Here is an 18,349-nt window from a genome sequence, read left to right as displayed (position 1 = left end):
AGAGTATAACTTCAGATAGAATAGAATGACAAAAAAAGAATATATGTGATTGACTCTAAGTATGACTTAGTGATCGAGTCCCCATATTTTAGTGTTCAGTACCTGTCTACAGGGCTCCTACCCACTGCAACCAAAAGCTCGTAATACATTTCCTTGTTTTGTTTGAACTTTTAAAGTTTGTTTTAATTACTAGTAATATGAGCATGAATTATGCAAAAGGGAAAATTTTGGTTGAGGTTTTCAATTGAAACTACTCACTTTTTGCAATTTTATGTATACCTGTAACAATGGCTTCTTCCTTTGGTGTCACCTCTGGTTTGTTAGCCTGAGCATCACTGACCTCTAACTTCTCATCAGATTCCAATCCATAAACTGTTTCAAGTTTCTCAGTAATGTTTGTTTCCATTCTTACAGTACCTTCTGCAGATGAATGCTCTATTATTGTGCCTTCTGTGCTTTTGTATGCTTCAGATGCATTTGCTACTTGATTTTCCTCATCTGTAGAGGTACAAGTTGACTTTTGTATTTCTTCTTCAGGTTCAAATTCGAAGACTTCATCAATCCTTTTGCCTTGCACTTGTCCTGTCTCTTCAACCAATGAATGTGTAACATGTAAATTGTTGGCATTGTTGTTTTGAATTTCAGCTTCTGAACTTTCAGTCTTCTCATTTGAATCAATCAGTGGGGGATTCTGCATCAGAAATAAAGAATCAATGAAATCTTCAGTATTTATGAAAAAAAAACTGTTTACCTCAGCGACCTAAAAATAGATTTTCAAAACCAGGATATATGTTCCAATCAAACAAATTGGAGAATAATATCTAAACTTTTTATTTGGAAAAAAAGAAGAAGAAGAAGAAGAAGAAGAAAGAATATCTAACCTTTTGCCCAGGAATGTCAACACTAGTGGTATCATAAGTAGCAGTTGATTTGTCATGCTTTTTTACCTTGAAGCTATCTTCTGGATTTTCAAATCGAGTGTTTTCCCTTGAAGCTCCTGTTTCAATCTCCTCAGAAATCTTATTCGAGGGTCTTTCAAGCTCCTCCTTTTCTGGTTCATTTTGCTGCAATAAATTATGCTCAGGGCCTCCCACGTGCTCTTTTGATTCCAATTTGCTAAGCTTCATGGCCTCAATGAAATCTGTTTTGCTGATGTTATCTTCATTCACCATGACTGTAAACCCTTCTTTCTCTCTTGTCTCCCCTGCTGAAGCTTCTGTCACATCCAGGTCCTCAGCTTTGCTCTGCATACCATCCTCACATGTCCCGGAGGAAGCATCAAGCTTTTTGTCATAATTTTCAACATCCTTACTGTTTTCACTTGCAGAGCTATCAGCTTGGGAAAATTTCTCAAAGATTTCATTTGGGTTTGTGACTTCTTTTGTACTCTCCATGACAATATTCTCTAACCCAATTTTGGGGTCTACTTTGAATATCTCAGAATTGTCTACTTCCTGCTGGCTCGTCTCTTCTGTGACAAAGGGGGTATCTAACCTGTTCTTATTTTGCATCTCATCTTCAACTGAAATTACATCTTTCTCTTGCTTGTTTAATTCAGTTGCATCTTGTTTTTTCTCTTCGCATTCAGTGCTGCAGGCATCTTTTATCTTCTCTCCTACTTCTGGTCCATCTTCTTGTTGGCTTGCCCTGCATTGTTCTAGGATGACAGATGACTTTTCAGGCTTGTCCTTATCTCCATCTCCAATATCCAAGGTTGTGCCTTCATCATTCTGAATGTTTGGACTTTCTTCTTTAGTTGAAAAGAAGGCATCTTCAATTCTATCATACATGACCTTATCTTTCTCATCCTTTTTTCCTATCTCTTCACTAGGCCTAATTGTTTCAGGACCCTTTTCCTCAGCCACCAAATCAGAGTACTTCTCAGTTTCCTTGTACTCTACTCCTTTCAAATTTGTTTCTCCAAGCCCTTCTTGGAAGAGTGTGGTGTCAGCGGTTGAGGATTTGTCTATAGTTTCATCTTTGGTACATAAGTCTGTCACTGTTTCAACATCATTGTTTAAGTTGTTGACTGTCAAATCTTTGGTATGAACTGAAGCTTTGCTAGTTTGAACCGCAGTTTCCTCAAGTATGCTGATAACTTCTTCACTTGATTCTACCAAAGTATCTTTGTCCACCACTGTCTCTCTTTCCTCTTCTTTCTGTGCATCCTTCGTCTCTTTCTCTGTACTTTGTGGGATTTCTTCAATGGAAGCCTGTTGATTTGAAATTACTTCAACATGTTGATCATAGACTCTCTCATCCTTTAAAGTTTCATGCCCTTCAATGTTGAGGTTTTCTTCTTCAGCCTTTGCTATCTGTGAACTACTTCCTGTAACATTTGCTGTGTCATGGTTTTTGTTACCTGATATTGCCCTTTTGTTTATCTCTTCCACTTCTGTTATCTCTATTCCTGCCTCTTCTACAGCCTCAATTTTTTCACCTTTTTGAAGCTGCTTTTCGTCATCTGAAATCACCATTTCTGGTTGTCTTGTTATCTCATCAGCCTGACAAATTCTTCCATCTGCAGTTGATTTAGGGATAGACCATGTTATGACCCAGGTATTGGATAAATTATTTGAATTTAGTTTAGAAATAGAATAAATCTTCCTAGATAGATTATTATTGTTATCTATTTGTATTCAATTTAATTCCTATGTTTTAGGATTTGTTGATGAGGTTATCTCATTTTTTGACTATTTATGTACATTGAATGCATTAATGAGAGAATTAAGCAGAAAATTAACAAATAATGTCTATTTCCTCTCTCAAGTTCAGGAGATTTGTCATCTTGAATTGACTACACTATCTTTTATTCTCAGTTTACATTATATTTTGCATGACATATATCTATGATGTCCATAAAATATCATATTCTCCTTTTCCCTCATCTCCTTACTCTAATTTTGTGATATTATTTTCTCTACAATTATACGCTTTATTTGGATTAAAGGAGACAACTTTGTTCCAACCATTGTGTGTTTAAAACTTGTTGATCATGTCTCTGTCATGTGAATGATTTTAAAAGAATTTATTTTAGAAATCTGGGCAGGTCTGTGTGTAATTTCATCAATGCATGTTAAAAGGTGCTATTTCAAACGCACACAGGTCATCTTTGGTTGTGCCTCTTTATGAAATTGATAAGTTTAGCAGTTAAGAGGAATATCACCAAAATATACATTTATGCATGCAATATTCTGAGAAAATTTTCTTGGAAGGAAAAATATCCTATATTTGTCTCTTTGTCCAAAATCGTTACTTTCCTAGAGTGCCAGTTTGTGATGATACTGAAGTCACACAACTTTGCTGAAAAGGCACTTGTGTATTTGCACATTCCTATTTACTTTTAAGGGAAAGGTTGTTGCACAAGAACTTTTGGGTTCTTTATGATGTAGGAGTCTAATGCATTACAAGGATGATGATGATGATGTGGCATGGTGACATGGCATGAAAGAGTGACAAGGCACAAGGCCAGCCAAGCCTAAGGGTTCAATTCACTTATGCCATATTGTTTATTGGGGATTTAACTACAATAACAATATGCCTATAACATATGTGAAATGAACCCTTAGGCTTGGCTGGCGTTGTGCCAGGCTATCATCTTCATTGTAATGCATTATACTCCTACATTACTTATGACACATTTGGTATGCTGTAATAGATCTTGTAATAGAATGATTATCTATGAGAAATAGCAATTTGGTTCATTACAGGAAATAATTATTCCTCAATAGTGTCTTTACTGTAAATATTTGAGATTAGTTTCTTGGGTCGTTGACTGAAATTGGAATATAAAGGTATGTGAATATTTGTTCTGAGATGGTTGTTGCTTTTAGTCTCTTGCAAAGCTTTTGTCCTTCGATTAAAAACGTGTAGTTTTTTTAGTACATATTTGGACGATAAGAGTGTGTTTGGCATGAGCTTATAAGCTCTGCTTTTAGCTTTTAGCTTTTTTTTAGCATTTTTGTATAACTTTTTAAAATCTCACTTTTTCCCTCATTTTCTCACATTTCAAAAAAAAATTTCAAGGTACAAGCATACTTTAGTAAACTTTCAGTAAAAAAAAATTCAGTTTTAGCTAAATAAGCTATTTTCAAACGGACTTTAATTATATATGTTTTGCAGTTATGGTTCTATTTACTTGTGTATACATGTGCATATGTTTGTGTTTTTTTTTTTTTAATTATAAATTGTGGCCAGTATGTACACGTGAGATGCAATATTGAGTTAGAATAGGCTTTGTTGTAACAAAGTAAATCAGGCAATCTTAAAAATGATTCATGGCAAGTTAAGGAAGAACTTATGTGAGTCTTGCCTAATGGATAAACCATTGCTTGCCTCTGAAATTTACTTTAATTATTTTGCATTTCAAGAATGAGACAACATTTTCTAATCATTTCTGTAGTCTTGAAAATTTAAGACTGGCATACAAGTATCAAAATTCTGATCCACTGTAACCCTTTAAATGTATTTTGTGCTAAAGGAGTAATACAACCGTAGATATTGAACTAATTTCTATCAAAAAGGATGAAAAGTTGTATACTGGTAGAAAAGAAAGTAGAAAAGGCCACAATATACAATATATTGATACTTTAGAAGGAAACGATGAACAAACTAAAAACTTAACCACACAATTGAAGGAACATCTGGTTTATAGAATTCTGTTTGTAGCAAACGAACACCAATTTACTTCAAATTCTGCTTGTATGTAAGATAATTTTGATATTGCAGACAGTTAATATTTTCCTATTGAGCAACAGAGTCTTATAAACTTGTATTACTAAAACGCTGTTTCCTAGATGTTTAACTAATCAAATATGCCAACACGAAACACAGATGTGAGATGATATGAATTTATAACAATTCTTGAAAAACTAGAATACGATACAACAAGGACATTTTAATTAATTAATCAATAAATATACATTTACATTTATATAATAAATTAAATTTTCATTTAGAAGATAAAAAATCAGGCACCAAAAGATTATTAATACATCTAAAACTAATATATGAGCAATAAGAGATGGGAAAGAAGCATGTATTTAAAGTACAAAGTAAATATCATCTATGACTAAGCTGTAGCTCAACTGATACTTCATTCTCTCATATATTTTCACCCCAAGTGTGTCTTAACCCTGTCCCAGCCATATCACTAAAGCATCCTACCATGTCACAGAAGTATTCTACTCTAAAATTTATTTTTTCAATTCATGGATATGTATCAGACATGTTTCCGACTGTGCAAGCCGTATCAATATCCATGCTTCCTAGAGTTTCATATAATGTCAATAATCCAGAAATCAACTTCTGGATTAGAGTAAGCCAATCATTACAAAATAGTTAGGTCTACTCTAGGCAGACATATCAACTTACCGAAAAAACGAAAATATCAGTGATCTTATTTTACAAATATGAAGGAAACACAAAGTGGAAACCATGTGATGATGTAAAGGGTAAATGTTAGGAAACATACTGTAAGAAATGGCTTCTGATATATCAGGTCCAGTCTCCATAGTGCATGCTGGGATACTTGAATCTAAGGTGAAATAACATGTAGAAACTTAGTCATGCCCAAACTACAAAAGGTAGATCAACTTCTGTGTTTCCGTCTGAAATTCTTTGTAGCTTTCAATTGAAAATTCTGGATGCTAGCTTATTGCTGTTAAAAAAATTCCCGTGGCTTGCAGTTGAGTCTGTGGATCATTAGATATCTGTATTAATCGCTTGATGGTTTTGTTGCTAAAGTAGGCAAGAACTGACAAAGGGCCACTTATATGTTAATATATTGGTGAGTTGGGCACAAATGCAATGGTCCTACTGATTGATCTGTCACATGCCTTAATAGACTAATACACCTTTAGTGAAACAATGCACTATTTGAAATTTAGAAAAATTATCCTAGACTACAACTTTTATTATATCTCCACTTTCAGAAAGAAGAAACCAGACTTTTTGAACGGTTTCTTTTTGTCAGAAGGCTGTGTAAGTTGTTTCGTGGGGTTATAATTTTTTTCCTTAGTATAATGTTGTATGACAGTGATATTTCCCCCAGGGGGGTTTCAATAGTTCAAGGATTAACTTGTCTTGTGTACATGCCAGAAGACTGTCCTACCCTTAGGAGTTGTGACCAAAGGACCTTGATCTTTCCAATATTTTGGATTGTCTAACTTCAAAAGTATTTGAGGTTGAGTGTGCAGTGTTTACATCTAAATTCATATTAGTGTGAGTTTCTTTAAGCCACATGTTTACTGAACTAAATATTTAAGGAATAAGGATAGATTGAAAGCAAATATACAGGGATGAAAGTTTGCCTTTTTGCTTTGTTTAAAGTGATATCCACTAAAGGGATTGCTCTTTAATACATCCAAACTAATTTGAGGCGCATCGTGGCTTGAGAGGCTCTACTGTGGGAGCTGGACCCCCTGAAGGAGATTCTAAACATTAAAGGATATTCTGTAACCTTTGCATATTATTTTTCTACTTTACAGTGTTGCCTTTAGTATAGGTGATTCTGTTATCTAGTATGATATCTTCAATATGTGGAAGATTACCTTTTGAATTTAGTTTCAATTCTACTAAAGCAATGAATTAGAAGAAGAAAATTTGAAAAAGCAAGTGGGTTTTAATTGGTTAGGTTCTGTATTAGTCTGATAAGTATATTTTTATCATGATAGCCATGGCGATAATGATATTGAAGGCTCATCTAAGCAGAAAATGGTGGAATCTTCTGTAATACAAGAATACTCATATTCTATATTTTGAAGTCAAAATTGGCCAGCACAAGGGGTCCCAAATTTACGTGCCCCATGAATCCATCTTACTAAATTTTAGTTTCCAATTGGAATATTAGTTGTGAATAACAGTGCTGCTTTGGTAATTTAAGGATTGCTTAATCTTTCTAATGATTAATTATGTCAATTTGGTAGTGTAACCAGAATTTGATGGTGTGAGCCTATGACTGAATGACTCACTTTTGATGAGGATAACTGCTTGGACCATCTTCCTAATGATAATGATGATGACATTCAAAATTAGGTAGTCCCTATAATGTGACTATGTGAGAATCAATATAGATCATTATTTCTTAACTTGGTGAAGAAAGTTGTTGATAGGTTTCATTGTTAACTTGCAACATTAATTCATAGATAATCATATCTATTTAATATGCAAGCAATAACCAAAACAAAAATGGCCCATGTGTGAGGATCAGAAGCCAGTTGTGTAACATGGTTTAGAGTTTAGAAATTGAAAGTTTTCAGGAATTGCATTAAGATGGTGGCCTTGCTAAGGCCAAGTGGCTCATCAATGAGTTATTAAACCACATAAATGGGTCCTGATGATCAATGTAAAGCCTAGAATAGGGCAAAAGTGTTTCAAGATCCATGAAAATTATTACTAAAATCCAAATGGTGTGCCTAATTTTTGTATGCATATGAAAAATAAATATTCTCTATATTGTTTGGTGCCATGTCACAAATTGATATTATGTAAGCACATGTGTAAAGTTGCATAACATTACAAAAAATGGATCCCAATCACACCGTCCAAACAAAACATTATTGTGGTCTTGGCCGCCCTTACGTTGATAAACAGAGGAGATTGCAACTTTGGTCCTGCCTTTTCATAAAAAAAAAATATCATTTTCAATTAAAGTATAACTACTTTTAAGAAGACTTGTGTAATAATAAATAATTGGTCAGAACATGCATGAAGAGATTATCTTGTTCACAAGCTTTGAAGCATAAAGAATTGCCAGGGTTGGCAATATAAATGAAACAAAATCATTTCAAGTTTATGCCAAAGTCATCTTTGCATTTTATTTCTTGCGTTGACAATTTGGTATATTAAAAAATAATCCTTGATTATATTTACTAGGAGTGCCTTTAAATTTGTTCAAATAGTGTTTGGTCTTGCTAACTCTTAGGTCGTTGTTTTTTGAGAGTATACAAAATTGTATTTGACGCCTTCAAGGCTTCAACTTCAAAATCTTTTTTTTTTAATTTTAAATTTAGTAAAAAAGAATGATGTAATTTTTGGGAATTTAATATTTCATTGTTTATGGATTTTGATAGGATGATCACCTTGACAGTTATTTTATTCTACCTACTTATTATAATTCTATTCTACCAACTTATTATAACTAGTGTTATGTAATTATATATTCATGTGATGCATAGCTTATTCGAGAGTCACATGTAAACAAATTATGTTTAGCAAAAAAAAATATAAATGTAAACAAAATATAAAATATTTCAATAATAAAATTAAATTTGAATAAAAATAGATAATGAAATAAAATAATTTTAACTTACATGAAAATTGACAAAAGAAAATTGACTAAGTCATATATTGCAAGCATGCATGAATCAAGATAATGATAAAATAAATAATGAACAAAATATAAAAATAGATTATAAAATTACTCGAAATAAGTAATGAAACAAAACATCTTGAAACTCTTGATAAATATATATATATTTTTTCTATAAATGAAACTTTTATGAAGTTTTAATTAGATTAATAACAATAAATAAATTGTGAAAAAACTCGGGTTTTAAAAAGCGGTGACAACTTTATAAAAGTCAACAAAAAGTTAATAAGAATTAAAAAACAAAAGTTAAATTAGCAAATCAATCGATCAATATATATATAGATATATATTAAAAGCCAAAACTTAAAGAAAATCCAATTAAATTTCAATTGGATACTCAATTTTACGTCACGTGTCCCATTTAATTTTTAATTTTTTTGCCAAGTGAATTATTAAGTGTAAAAACTGAAACATCCAAATCTAATTAGATTCTAAATCAGATTTTAATTGGAGTCCAATTTTGTGCCACATCTCTTTTTAATTTTTGTTGTAAGTGAATTATTGGATGCAAAAACCGAAGAGTTTAAATCATATATATATATATATATATATATATATATAAAATGCGAAACCATTACATATCTTCGAAATGTATGGTTTTAAAAATGTGTAAGCTAATATATATATAATTTGAATCATGTAATTGTGATTATTTTTAATTATACCCGTGCATATGCACGAGATTGTACATTAGTAAATATAAAAGCAGAAACCTCATGTGGGAGTGCATAAGGTTCTGCTAAGTAACACATTCTTAATTTAGGCTTCCACCTCAACAAAAATTACATATATGTCAAAATATTAGTTCATTGAATATGTCCATTGTTAAATGCACATATTAATTATTTATAGGTGTGTAGAATATTATATATATATATTTTTTGGTTTTTTTTTAAAATAAGAAAGTAAAAATCTCATGTGGGAAACCATGAGGTTCCGCTATGTGGCACAATTATACCATATAATAAACATCAATAATATGGAATGGATTAAAATGCTTTTATCATTATTTAAATTACAATATTCCTACACTATTCTTTAAACCTTTAATTGCTCTTCATTTTTCATGATGAATTCGTTACTTCAACTAATTTCTATGACATACTCTATTTCTCTATTCTCTTGAGATATTAAAAATATATATATTTATCCCCTTAATTTCGTATTACTTTAATTCAATAAAAACCTATTCATGTTTTCGCGACATTACTTTATGTTATTTCTTTAACATATTTTAAACATTTTATATAATCTTTTACATGGCAATTTAAAGCATTGTCCATGCATCGTGTAGGTTCTTTTATAAAATAGAACTTACCTAATTAAATTAAAATTTGTTTTAAAAAATCAAATCCAATTTAATGAGAATTTTTTTAGTAAAAAGTAACTTACCTAAAAAAGTGGTGATTTTTATTTTATTTTATTTTAAAGATAGAACGATAGTGGGGAAGTGAGATGTGAAAAATATGAACTTTCAAATATTTATGTTACAACATTAGAAGAAGTTTAAATATATATATAATAAGAAGAAGAAGATAAAAGAATATTATGTTATATGTTACTAGTTGGTACCCCATGTAATATATGAGAAAGTTTGATGAACGTATTAATAGGATCTTCTCTCCCTTTTTTTTTTTTTAATTATGAAATTTTATCATTGTGGTAGTTATTAATAAGTATTTATTATGAGGGAAAATTGCCCTCTCCTAAGGTTTTGTTATTACACTCATATGCCTTCTTGTTTGGAATGAGACAGTCATCTCTCTCTCTCTCTCTCTCTCTGACCCAATCGAGATCTAACCTCTCTCACTTGACCTAGCTGATAGTGGTTGTAGGGGGCATGGTGGTATCATTGCAGGTTTTTTAGGCATTGTAGATCATTCAACCACCGCATACATGTTTGAGATGGAGATCGACTCTATGAATTTGGACAATCGGTTTAGTTATTTATCGGGTTTGATTTTAGGCGATTTTGTGATTTCTTAGTTTTGATTTGGTCATTGAGGTTTGATTCGAGCTAACATTTATAGTGATTTTATGGGGTTGGTTTGATTTTGGAGTGCTAAGATGTCCTTCTTTTGTATAAGTCAAATATTTGAAAATGTTTTCTAGATTATTTTCATGAACGCAGTTAAGCACATAATATGTTTTACATTAAAAAAAAACACAACCTAATTAACAATTAACAAAAAAATTTCCAATTAATTGTTCTGAAATCACGCATTCAAGCTTCTGGAAATTTCAAGGGTGAAATTACGCACTGTTTCCAATAAGCTAATCCCTGTGTGGATAGGCACACGCATAGAAAGGGGCTACCTTGAGGCAGAATTTTGTAACCTTTAATAATCCTCATTTGAATATTAGATTATACCTTTTTGTTATTTTATTATGTCCCCTCCAATCAAATAAATTATATTGTACCGTATTATCCTCAAAATAAATAAAAAATTAAGTAATACTACATCTATAAACTATTTTATAACATTTTACAAACAATTGATGTGACAAATTTTTACTAATTCTCATTTGGACCTAACACTAATTTCAGTTTTTACTTACCAATCATTACTCACCACATTAGCAATTTGTAAAATAGTTTTTGACTTTAGCATTTTTCAAGAAAAAATATTCTAAAATGGGGTTCTGTTGAGGTCTCTGTTTACATTCCACATTTGCATTTACCCCAAAACTTTCATTTTCTAGAGAAAGGAAAAATGGGACGCATGGTTTTCATGTCATTATCTAAACTCAAATCAATAGGCTTTTGTGTCACAATATTTGGTAAGAATTCACTACCCCTATCCCTATATACTTAAAATCTAATTCAAATTCAAAAGTAGTTTTGGATGTACTTGCACCAAAAAATAAAGTTGGCTTAGTTGCGTCCCCAGGCCCCTACCTGATAAGAAACTCTCCAATAGCATATAACTTGGTGACCATGGTCCGTGATAAGGGGGCCATGATTCTCTTTGAAAATGTGTGACATATAGTGGGTTATTTCCGTACTATTTTTCAGAATTATTGAGTTAGTAACTAGTAAGTAGATATTTATCTATTTATTACTATAATTATTCTTTATAAATATGGGTGATCAGAACTCTTTTTGAGCTTAATTACTCTCTCAGATAGTCTTCTAGTAATTATAAAGAAAAATCCTTTAGAAATGATCCCAAGATGATTTGCTACAAGTATTAAAATTAGGATTTTGTTAATGTGTGCCCTAAGGACACACAATAATTAATCATTTTTGAAAATATTTTTTCGGGAATTAAAAAAGTATTGACAGCTTTTTTAATTCCTATGAAAATGTTTTTAAAAATAAATGGCTAAAGACACACATTAACCGGACTCTTAAAACTAATACCTTGTATTTTTTAAACCATTAGACTAATTCATTGAGTTGATATAATAAGTTATTGATTCTAATTTAGATTTACGATTGATGTTACTTTCATTATTTGCCTTTAACAATACTCAACAATAGCGAAAATTTTGTGAAAAGAAAGGGTGAGAAAATTTGTAAGTTAAGATATTCGCATTTAATGAGTTGGTTTGAATGTACTTGCTTGGCCAAACAAAAGTTGGCTGAGTTGTGGCCCCAACCTGATAAAACACTCTACGGCAATAACAAGTAAGTGTAACTGGTGACTACGATCAAGGTTCAAGGATGGTGATTCTCTCAGAACTGTATATAAACTTATGATGGGTTATTTTCATATAGCACCGTCCACGATAGAAAAAGGAGAGGCTGAAACACATTGGTGGGCTAAATGAGCACCGGCTTCTATGGTCAGCAATTGGAACTGGTTTTTTGTGGGCTCAGTCCAGATGATGAGACCCACATGATTCAATAATTTTAAATGACAGCCTAACTACGACACGATAAAACTTACATCTAATTTTATAACTTATTAATTTATACGATTATAAGTAGTCTCGTAAGATAATGAGTTGTTTAAGAGGAAAGAAGTGTCTTACTTACCGAGTCAACAAGTTATGAAATTGATTGCGTTGCTAGAATTATTCTTTCTGATCATCTCCGTGGTACCATGTCAGCACTGATTTCAGATTTGGCTTCCTATTGGGTGGCTAGGGATGCCAGAGCCGCCCTTGGACCCCACACACCTGTGCTATGGTCAAGTGGGCCCCACACTAGAATAACTAGGTTGGGGGCCACTTATAGAAATCTGATGAGGCAAGAGTGTTTGTCATTTGTGATGGTGAACATGCCGTGCTGCAGAAATATACTAATAATTAAAAAACACTCAAGTTTGCCGTATAAGTGTGTATTTTTGCTGACATATCTGGTGAAGGATGATTGAATAGATGACTGTTGGTTGAGAAATTCTGTCATACATGTCCCATGGGCCATGCCTTATTGAAAACTTATTTGTATAAGTGAGGTCTGTTTTTTATTTATTTATTTATTTTTTTTTATAGAGGTAATTATAGAATATTATGAAAGTATAATAAATGCATTTTCATTATTAGACTTATTATTTATGTGTGTCGTGTGAAGAGATGAGGTATTAATGACATTTCTGAAACATTCTATAATTTTATATATAGTTATGTTTATTTGAATTAACTTTTTTTATTGAAAACTTATTTGTTTTTTTTTTTTGATGGCCTTATTTGTTAATGTTTACAAATATGGTGTTGTAATTAAAAAATATATATTACGTAAACAAATGAGTTAAAAAAAAAAAAACCAATCCTTAAGTCATTGCTTATTTCAGCATATAGAGCTCTTTTGCTTACTTTCGGAAATAAAAAGTCCATTTAAGATTCTAAAGTAGAATGTAACCTTACCTTACCTCATTGATGTGTACACTCCATCTGCACCTTTTATTTGATTTTTTTCTAAGCATGTTTCATAAACTACATAAAGTTTTAATGGTTTTCAATCTTACATACTGTTACTTTCATTTATTAAATTATAGTAGTACCTTTAAAGTTTGTTGAGTATGCAGATATAAACGCTTATAATTCACCTACTCTGTCGCATGAATGCCTAAGCTACCAAATCTTTTTTAGTGAATTTTAAATCTTCGTACATTCTCCATTATATTATGAGAAGATCCTATGTAGGCTCTTAAATATGTTCATATTTTAGTTCCTGTTAAAAAAAATAACAACAAAACAGTCTTTGTCACTGCTACTATTCTTGGATTCTGTTGAAGTTTTATTTTATTTTATTTCTTATTGAATCAAACACAAACTCAATGAATTTGGGTCAAACCCAATTACTCCCGCAGTAAATTCATTATTCACTCTCTCACAGACTCAGTGGTGCAGTCAATAAATTGGATTCCAAATTCTATGCAAACCCTTTGTGAGTTTATTTCTTGTTGGGCAATGGGTTCCCATTTGTGGATCCTTGGAACTGGTTCAGCATGCATTAAGGTAGTCAACTAGTCATGACGGGCTAGCAAATTAGCAATTACCCTGCAAAGAATAACCTTATTATATAATTTACTTTTAGAGGCCCAGTTATCCAGCCAAGTCTAAAATCAGCTCTGCCATTATTCCATCAATGCCATTTTGAGCCTGACTTATTAGCCCAAACACTGACAAAATTTCAGCCAAATTTTCACATTCCTATCCAAAATTGTAAAACTCAAAGTAAATTTTCACATTCCTTATGTTCATTCACCAATTTACTAAACAATATTATTGTTGTCCAATATAGAATTTAAATTTGAATCCTGTCTATATAGATTTTTTAACCCAATTAAAAAAAAATTCTCATAAATTGAATGTTATAGGTTCAAACTTATTTGTATTTATTATTAAAAAATATATATAGTATCTTTTCCAATGACAATTAAATTCAACCATGTGATTTATTGGACAATATAATTATATGATTAAATTTAATTAAAAAAATTAAGCTACTGAATCTAAGAACTATATTTTAATCCAAGAAATTGCATGTAAAGAATTATATCTAAATTTTATCCTTACCAAGCTTTTGCGGTAAAAAAAGGAAAAAGTCAGCTAAATTTTTCACCACATCAAAATGTACCGAGAAGTAAAGTCCCACAGAAATGGGCCTTAAAAAAAGATTAGGCCCATTCAGAAAACAACATCAAACAAAAAAGATTAGCCCAAGCTCATGCACAAAACGACGTCACTTTCAGATATGCTTTCACCGATGTGCCGGTGATTGTGCCAGATAATGGCAGAGCACAATTCCCAAAAAGCAAATTGAAAAAAATATTTGTCAAAGAGGAGGGGTATAATCGGAAACCCAATAAAAAAATTATATAAAACATGGCGGGAAAAAGAGCCGTTGCCAACTAAAATTCCCCAATTTTGGCGCCAAAATCCCCAAAACTCTTCACTCGGTTTCTGCTGCCCGTGAAATTCACGGGCAGCCCTTTTTCTCTTTTTGCTCTTTATTTATTAATTACATTATATATATAGTTTTTCTTTCTTTCTTTCAAAGAAATGGCTTAAGCTCACGGGTTTGCTTCATTTTCACACTCAAAATCAAATTATTTATAAACATCTTTTGCTCCAAACACAAGCTCTCTTCTCTATTATTATTTTCCCACTAAAACTCTCTCTCTCTTTCTCTCACACACAAAAAGAAAGACCCTTTTCTCTTATTCTCTTCTCTGCTAAAACTCTCTTTCCAATTTGATTCTCAAACCAAGTTTGTTTATCTTTGCTTTTTAACTAGTTCTCTTGGTTTGTTCTGATTCTCTCATCTGATCAACAAAAATCCCATCTTTTATTTTCTTTTGAATCAATCTGATTCTCCTAGTATTCAGATCAAAACAAACAAAAAAAACCCCATCTTTCTCTTCACTTTGGTTTGTTCTGTTCTGTTCTGGGTTTGTGTTTTTTTTTATCAAAACATAAAGGTGTTTCCTTTATTGGGTTTGATTCAGTTTCAGTTCAAAGGGTATTGTTTTGTTTTTGTTTTTGTTCTGAGTTTGGATTCTTTAAGAGATGGGTTTTTCAAAGAAGCCACAAGTGGAAGGAGGGCTAGTAGGCCTAGTAAGAGCTTTGAAGCCTATAAGTACAAAATCCAGAGGGAAAGAGAGCCAAGATGTTTTTGTTGATGATGATGAAGGTTCATGTGCCACAACTCCAACAGCTAAAGCAGCAAGAATACCAGAGATATTGCCTTGCCCACCAGCACCAAGGAAGCGCAGAACTACACCAAGATGTCATTTTAATGATGTAAGGGTGTTCTTTACTCCTCCTGATTTGGAATCAGTTTTCAGAAGCCATGTTGAGAAAGCTAATTGAGCTTTCAGGATGAGAAAAATTAGAGTTGAGAGTAGTAGTTGGCCAAAAAAATTAGAGTTAAGGTTTAGGGGTTTTGTTGTGCTTTTTTTTTTTTTATAACTTTTCTCTATTTGGGTTTTTATTTATTTATAATATAAACCTCTATTCTCTGTTGTGGTTGGTGGAGACTGGAGAGAAGTGTATGTACAAAGATATGATATTTTATCAAATGGGTATTCTAGTTTATCGTTTTTCAAGTTTATTGCTTTTTTAGTGGATACTTTTGGTTGCCAAAGTTGTTTTTAGTTCTGCTTTGTGCTTGTATTTGAATGGAATGAGTTTAATTGCATTGTTTTTTGCTTATATGTCACTATTCATTATCCGATGCTTGTTATGGTTAACATGACTGACACAAAATGACCAGAAATTTTACTCACTTTTTGCACTCTTTGATTTCTATTTCCCTCTCATTGATAGAAATTTTACATAGATTTGAAAATTTGTAAAGCTGAAAGAGAGTTTTGTCAGTGTACCTCTCTGCCCCACTTATCATTCAGCAAGAGTCTTTGCTCATTAATTTGTTTCCAGTCATCAACTCTCTCTCTCTCTCTCTCGCTCTCACCCTCTCTGTGCATTAATCATTATCAAAGATATTTTTGAGGTAAATTGGTCTGAGTTCTGATTTCATCTTTAGCTCCATTCCATTGCCCTCAGCCTCTCACTATTACTTCGTCAGCTTTTTTATTGAAAGCTTCTTATTTACCAAAAAAAGTTAATTGTGGCATAGTGCACTCAGAAACAAACTAAATTACTAAAAGAAATTATTATTGGTAAACACTATAATATGTTTTTCTACTCTTCAGCTCTCTATCCACACATAAATAGTAAATACACACGTGTGGTGTGTGCATAGGATATAGGACTCCATGTACGAGTCAATACCTAGACTATAAGCTGCCCAACACATGTAAAGTAAATCTTTTCCATGGCTGAGATGCTGCACGGATGCTACACAATTGATTGACCATGACAAAGAGCTCGTAAGTCATTTACTTAGAGAGTTAGAGTCCAAGTACCTTTTTTATGCTCTGCCAACCTCTCTTTAATCTTCTTCTAGGTCCCACCTTCATGCCCCACCTCACCTGGAACTCTATGCAAAGCCTAGTTCCTCGTAATGCTTCTCTGATTATAAAAATGACAAACAAACAATGTGATAGAATAGCATCCTAGGTGGGGTTGAGGGATTGTTTGGTACAACCTTCAAATTAGTAAATGTTAGTTCTTTTTGGACACCGTTCGTCACAATTTTTAATACAATGTAATAACATATGCAACTATAATTAGTAAAGCATTATTTTCATTTAAACTCATTTCTTTTTTTCAATCACTTTTAGGGCCCGTTTAGTAGAGGAGTTTGAGTAATGTTGTTTGTAATTTTTTAAAATACGTGTGGGTAAAAAAATATGTGAAAATGTGTGTAATGTTGTTTAAAAATTAAAAATGTGTTGTTTAACTACTCTATCAAATTAGGCCTTAGTCATGCGAATCAAGGAAGCTCAAAAGTTGTAAACTCGTGGCACAAAAATTATATTCAAAAGACTTCTTCGTTAAATGCTTCGAGTACATGGCAGCAAAGACGTTTTTGTGAATTCAGTGTATGATATGGCAAATAGATGTTTTGTGGATATTGTGAGTTTATTGACAAATTTTTTTACAAACAACGAATTAATCTAATACTATATATAATAACAGAAGTTTTTTCCTACAATCAAGATTGTGCTACTAGGTAAGGAAATCTACCCACTTAAAAATCAGCTATGTATACACTTTGAAAGTTACAAAATACCTCACGTTGCACCGTTTGAGACTTCAGATTTTATCCATTTAATACCGTTGTAGGGATCACAACTAATAGCATTACTATATTTTGAAAAAAGTAGTGCTTTTTTTTTTCGATACACATTACTCATGTGGATAAGATTTTAGGCATGTTTATCATACACAAAATGCCAGTTTGTTTATAATGGAGTAGGCAAGATGTGTTCTGCATGATCAAGGGATTTGCCTAAAGGTGATTGATTACATGGAAACAACCTCTTCTCAGGTTCTCTTTGCATATTTAACAATACTTTCTAGGGATTATGTCCCTTTAAAAGAAAGCATACAGTAAAGTAGTAAAATTTTAAGGTCTTTACTTTGTCAGATTGTGGTCATTTTAGATAAGATGAGCAACATGTCACTATAATGGCGAAGATGGAGACCACATGAGATGGACTGGTTTTTTTGTTTTCTTATAGTAGTATATATGAACATTTCTTTAGTAGAATATTTTTGACTTTGCCCTTGTTTCCTTCTGGGAAGCAGCTGATTTTGCGAAGGGAGAAGATTTTGAATGAATATAAACTTAATTGGGTGATACTACACATTGAAAAAGAACTTTGTATTCACAGTCATATTAAACAAGCATTCTCTCTAGCACGCCTCACTTAATTTAATTATTCTGATTCTACAGTTTGCATTTTGCAAAACTATTCACCAAACCGTGTCAAATTCAAGTCATTATCCACATCTTCAAACTTAGTGCCTTTCCCATGATTTCCGGCTTGTTGAGAATCTTCAATAGCTCTGTTTTAATTAGTCTTATACTGTCAATAAGCAGTTACAAACTATTTTTTGGTGGTTGTTAAATATTAGACCAATGAGAGGAATGATGACAGATGAGATCCAAGTCCATCT

At 32.1% G+C, this 18,349-nt stretch overlaps 2 protein-coding genes across 5 annotated transcripts in view; one reads left to right on the top strand and one right to left on the bottom strand.

The window, feature by feature from the left end:
• Nucleotides 1–5,972, bottom strand: part of LOC142642856 (uncharacterized) — a 33,524-nt gene extending 27,552 nt beyond the window's left edge. For 3 of the 4 annotated variants that reach the window (XM_075817292.1, XM_075817310.1, XM_075817306.1), the window contains exons 1-3: nucleotides 5,474–5,972; nucleotides 882–2,521; nucleotides 259–691 (exon numbers count right to left, since the gene is read on the bottom strand). In XM_075817292.1, coding sequence (XP_075673407.1) covers nucleotides 259–691; nucleotides 882–2,521; nucleotides 5,474–5,513 — 2,113 coding nt within the window. In that variant the 5' untranslated portion in view covers nucleotides 5,514–5,972. The remainder of the gene's footprint in view (nucleotides 1–258; nucleotides 692–881; nucleotides 2,522–5,473) is intronic. The other variant, XM_075817298.1, reaches the window with a different exon arrangement.
• A 9,359-nt stretch (nucleotides 5,973–15,331) lies between these two features.
• LOC142632509 (cyclin-dependent protein kinase inhibitor SMR6) lies at nucleotides 15,332–15,634 on the top strand. Its single transcript, XM_075806897.1, has one exon. It carries the CDS (start codon nucleotides 15,332–15,334, stop codon nucleotides 15,632–15,634), a length of 303 nt encoding a protein of 100 aa, XP_075663012.1.
• The last annotated feature ends 2,715 nt before the right edge of the window (nucleotides 15,635–18,349 follow it).

Source organism: Castanea sativa, chromosome 1 (assembly GCF_040712315.1).
Source record: "Castanea sativa cultivar Marrone di Chiusa Pesio chromosome 1, ASM4071231v1".
In the NCBI taxonomy this organism is placed as follows: Eukaryota; Viridiplantae; Streptophyta; class Magnoliopsida; order Fagales; family Fagaceae; genus Castanea; species Castanea sativa.
Note: the sequence above shows the minus strand (reverse complement) of the source record. Positions and strands in the feature narration are given on the sequence as shown.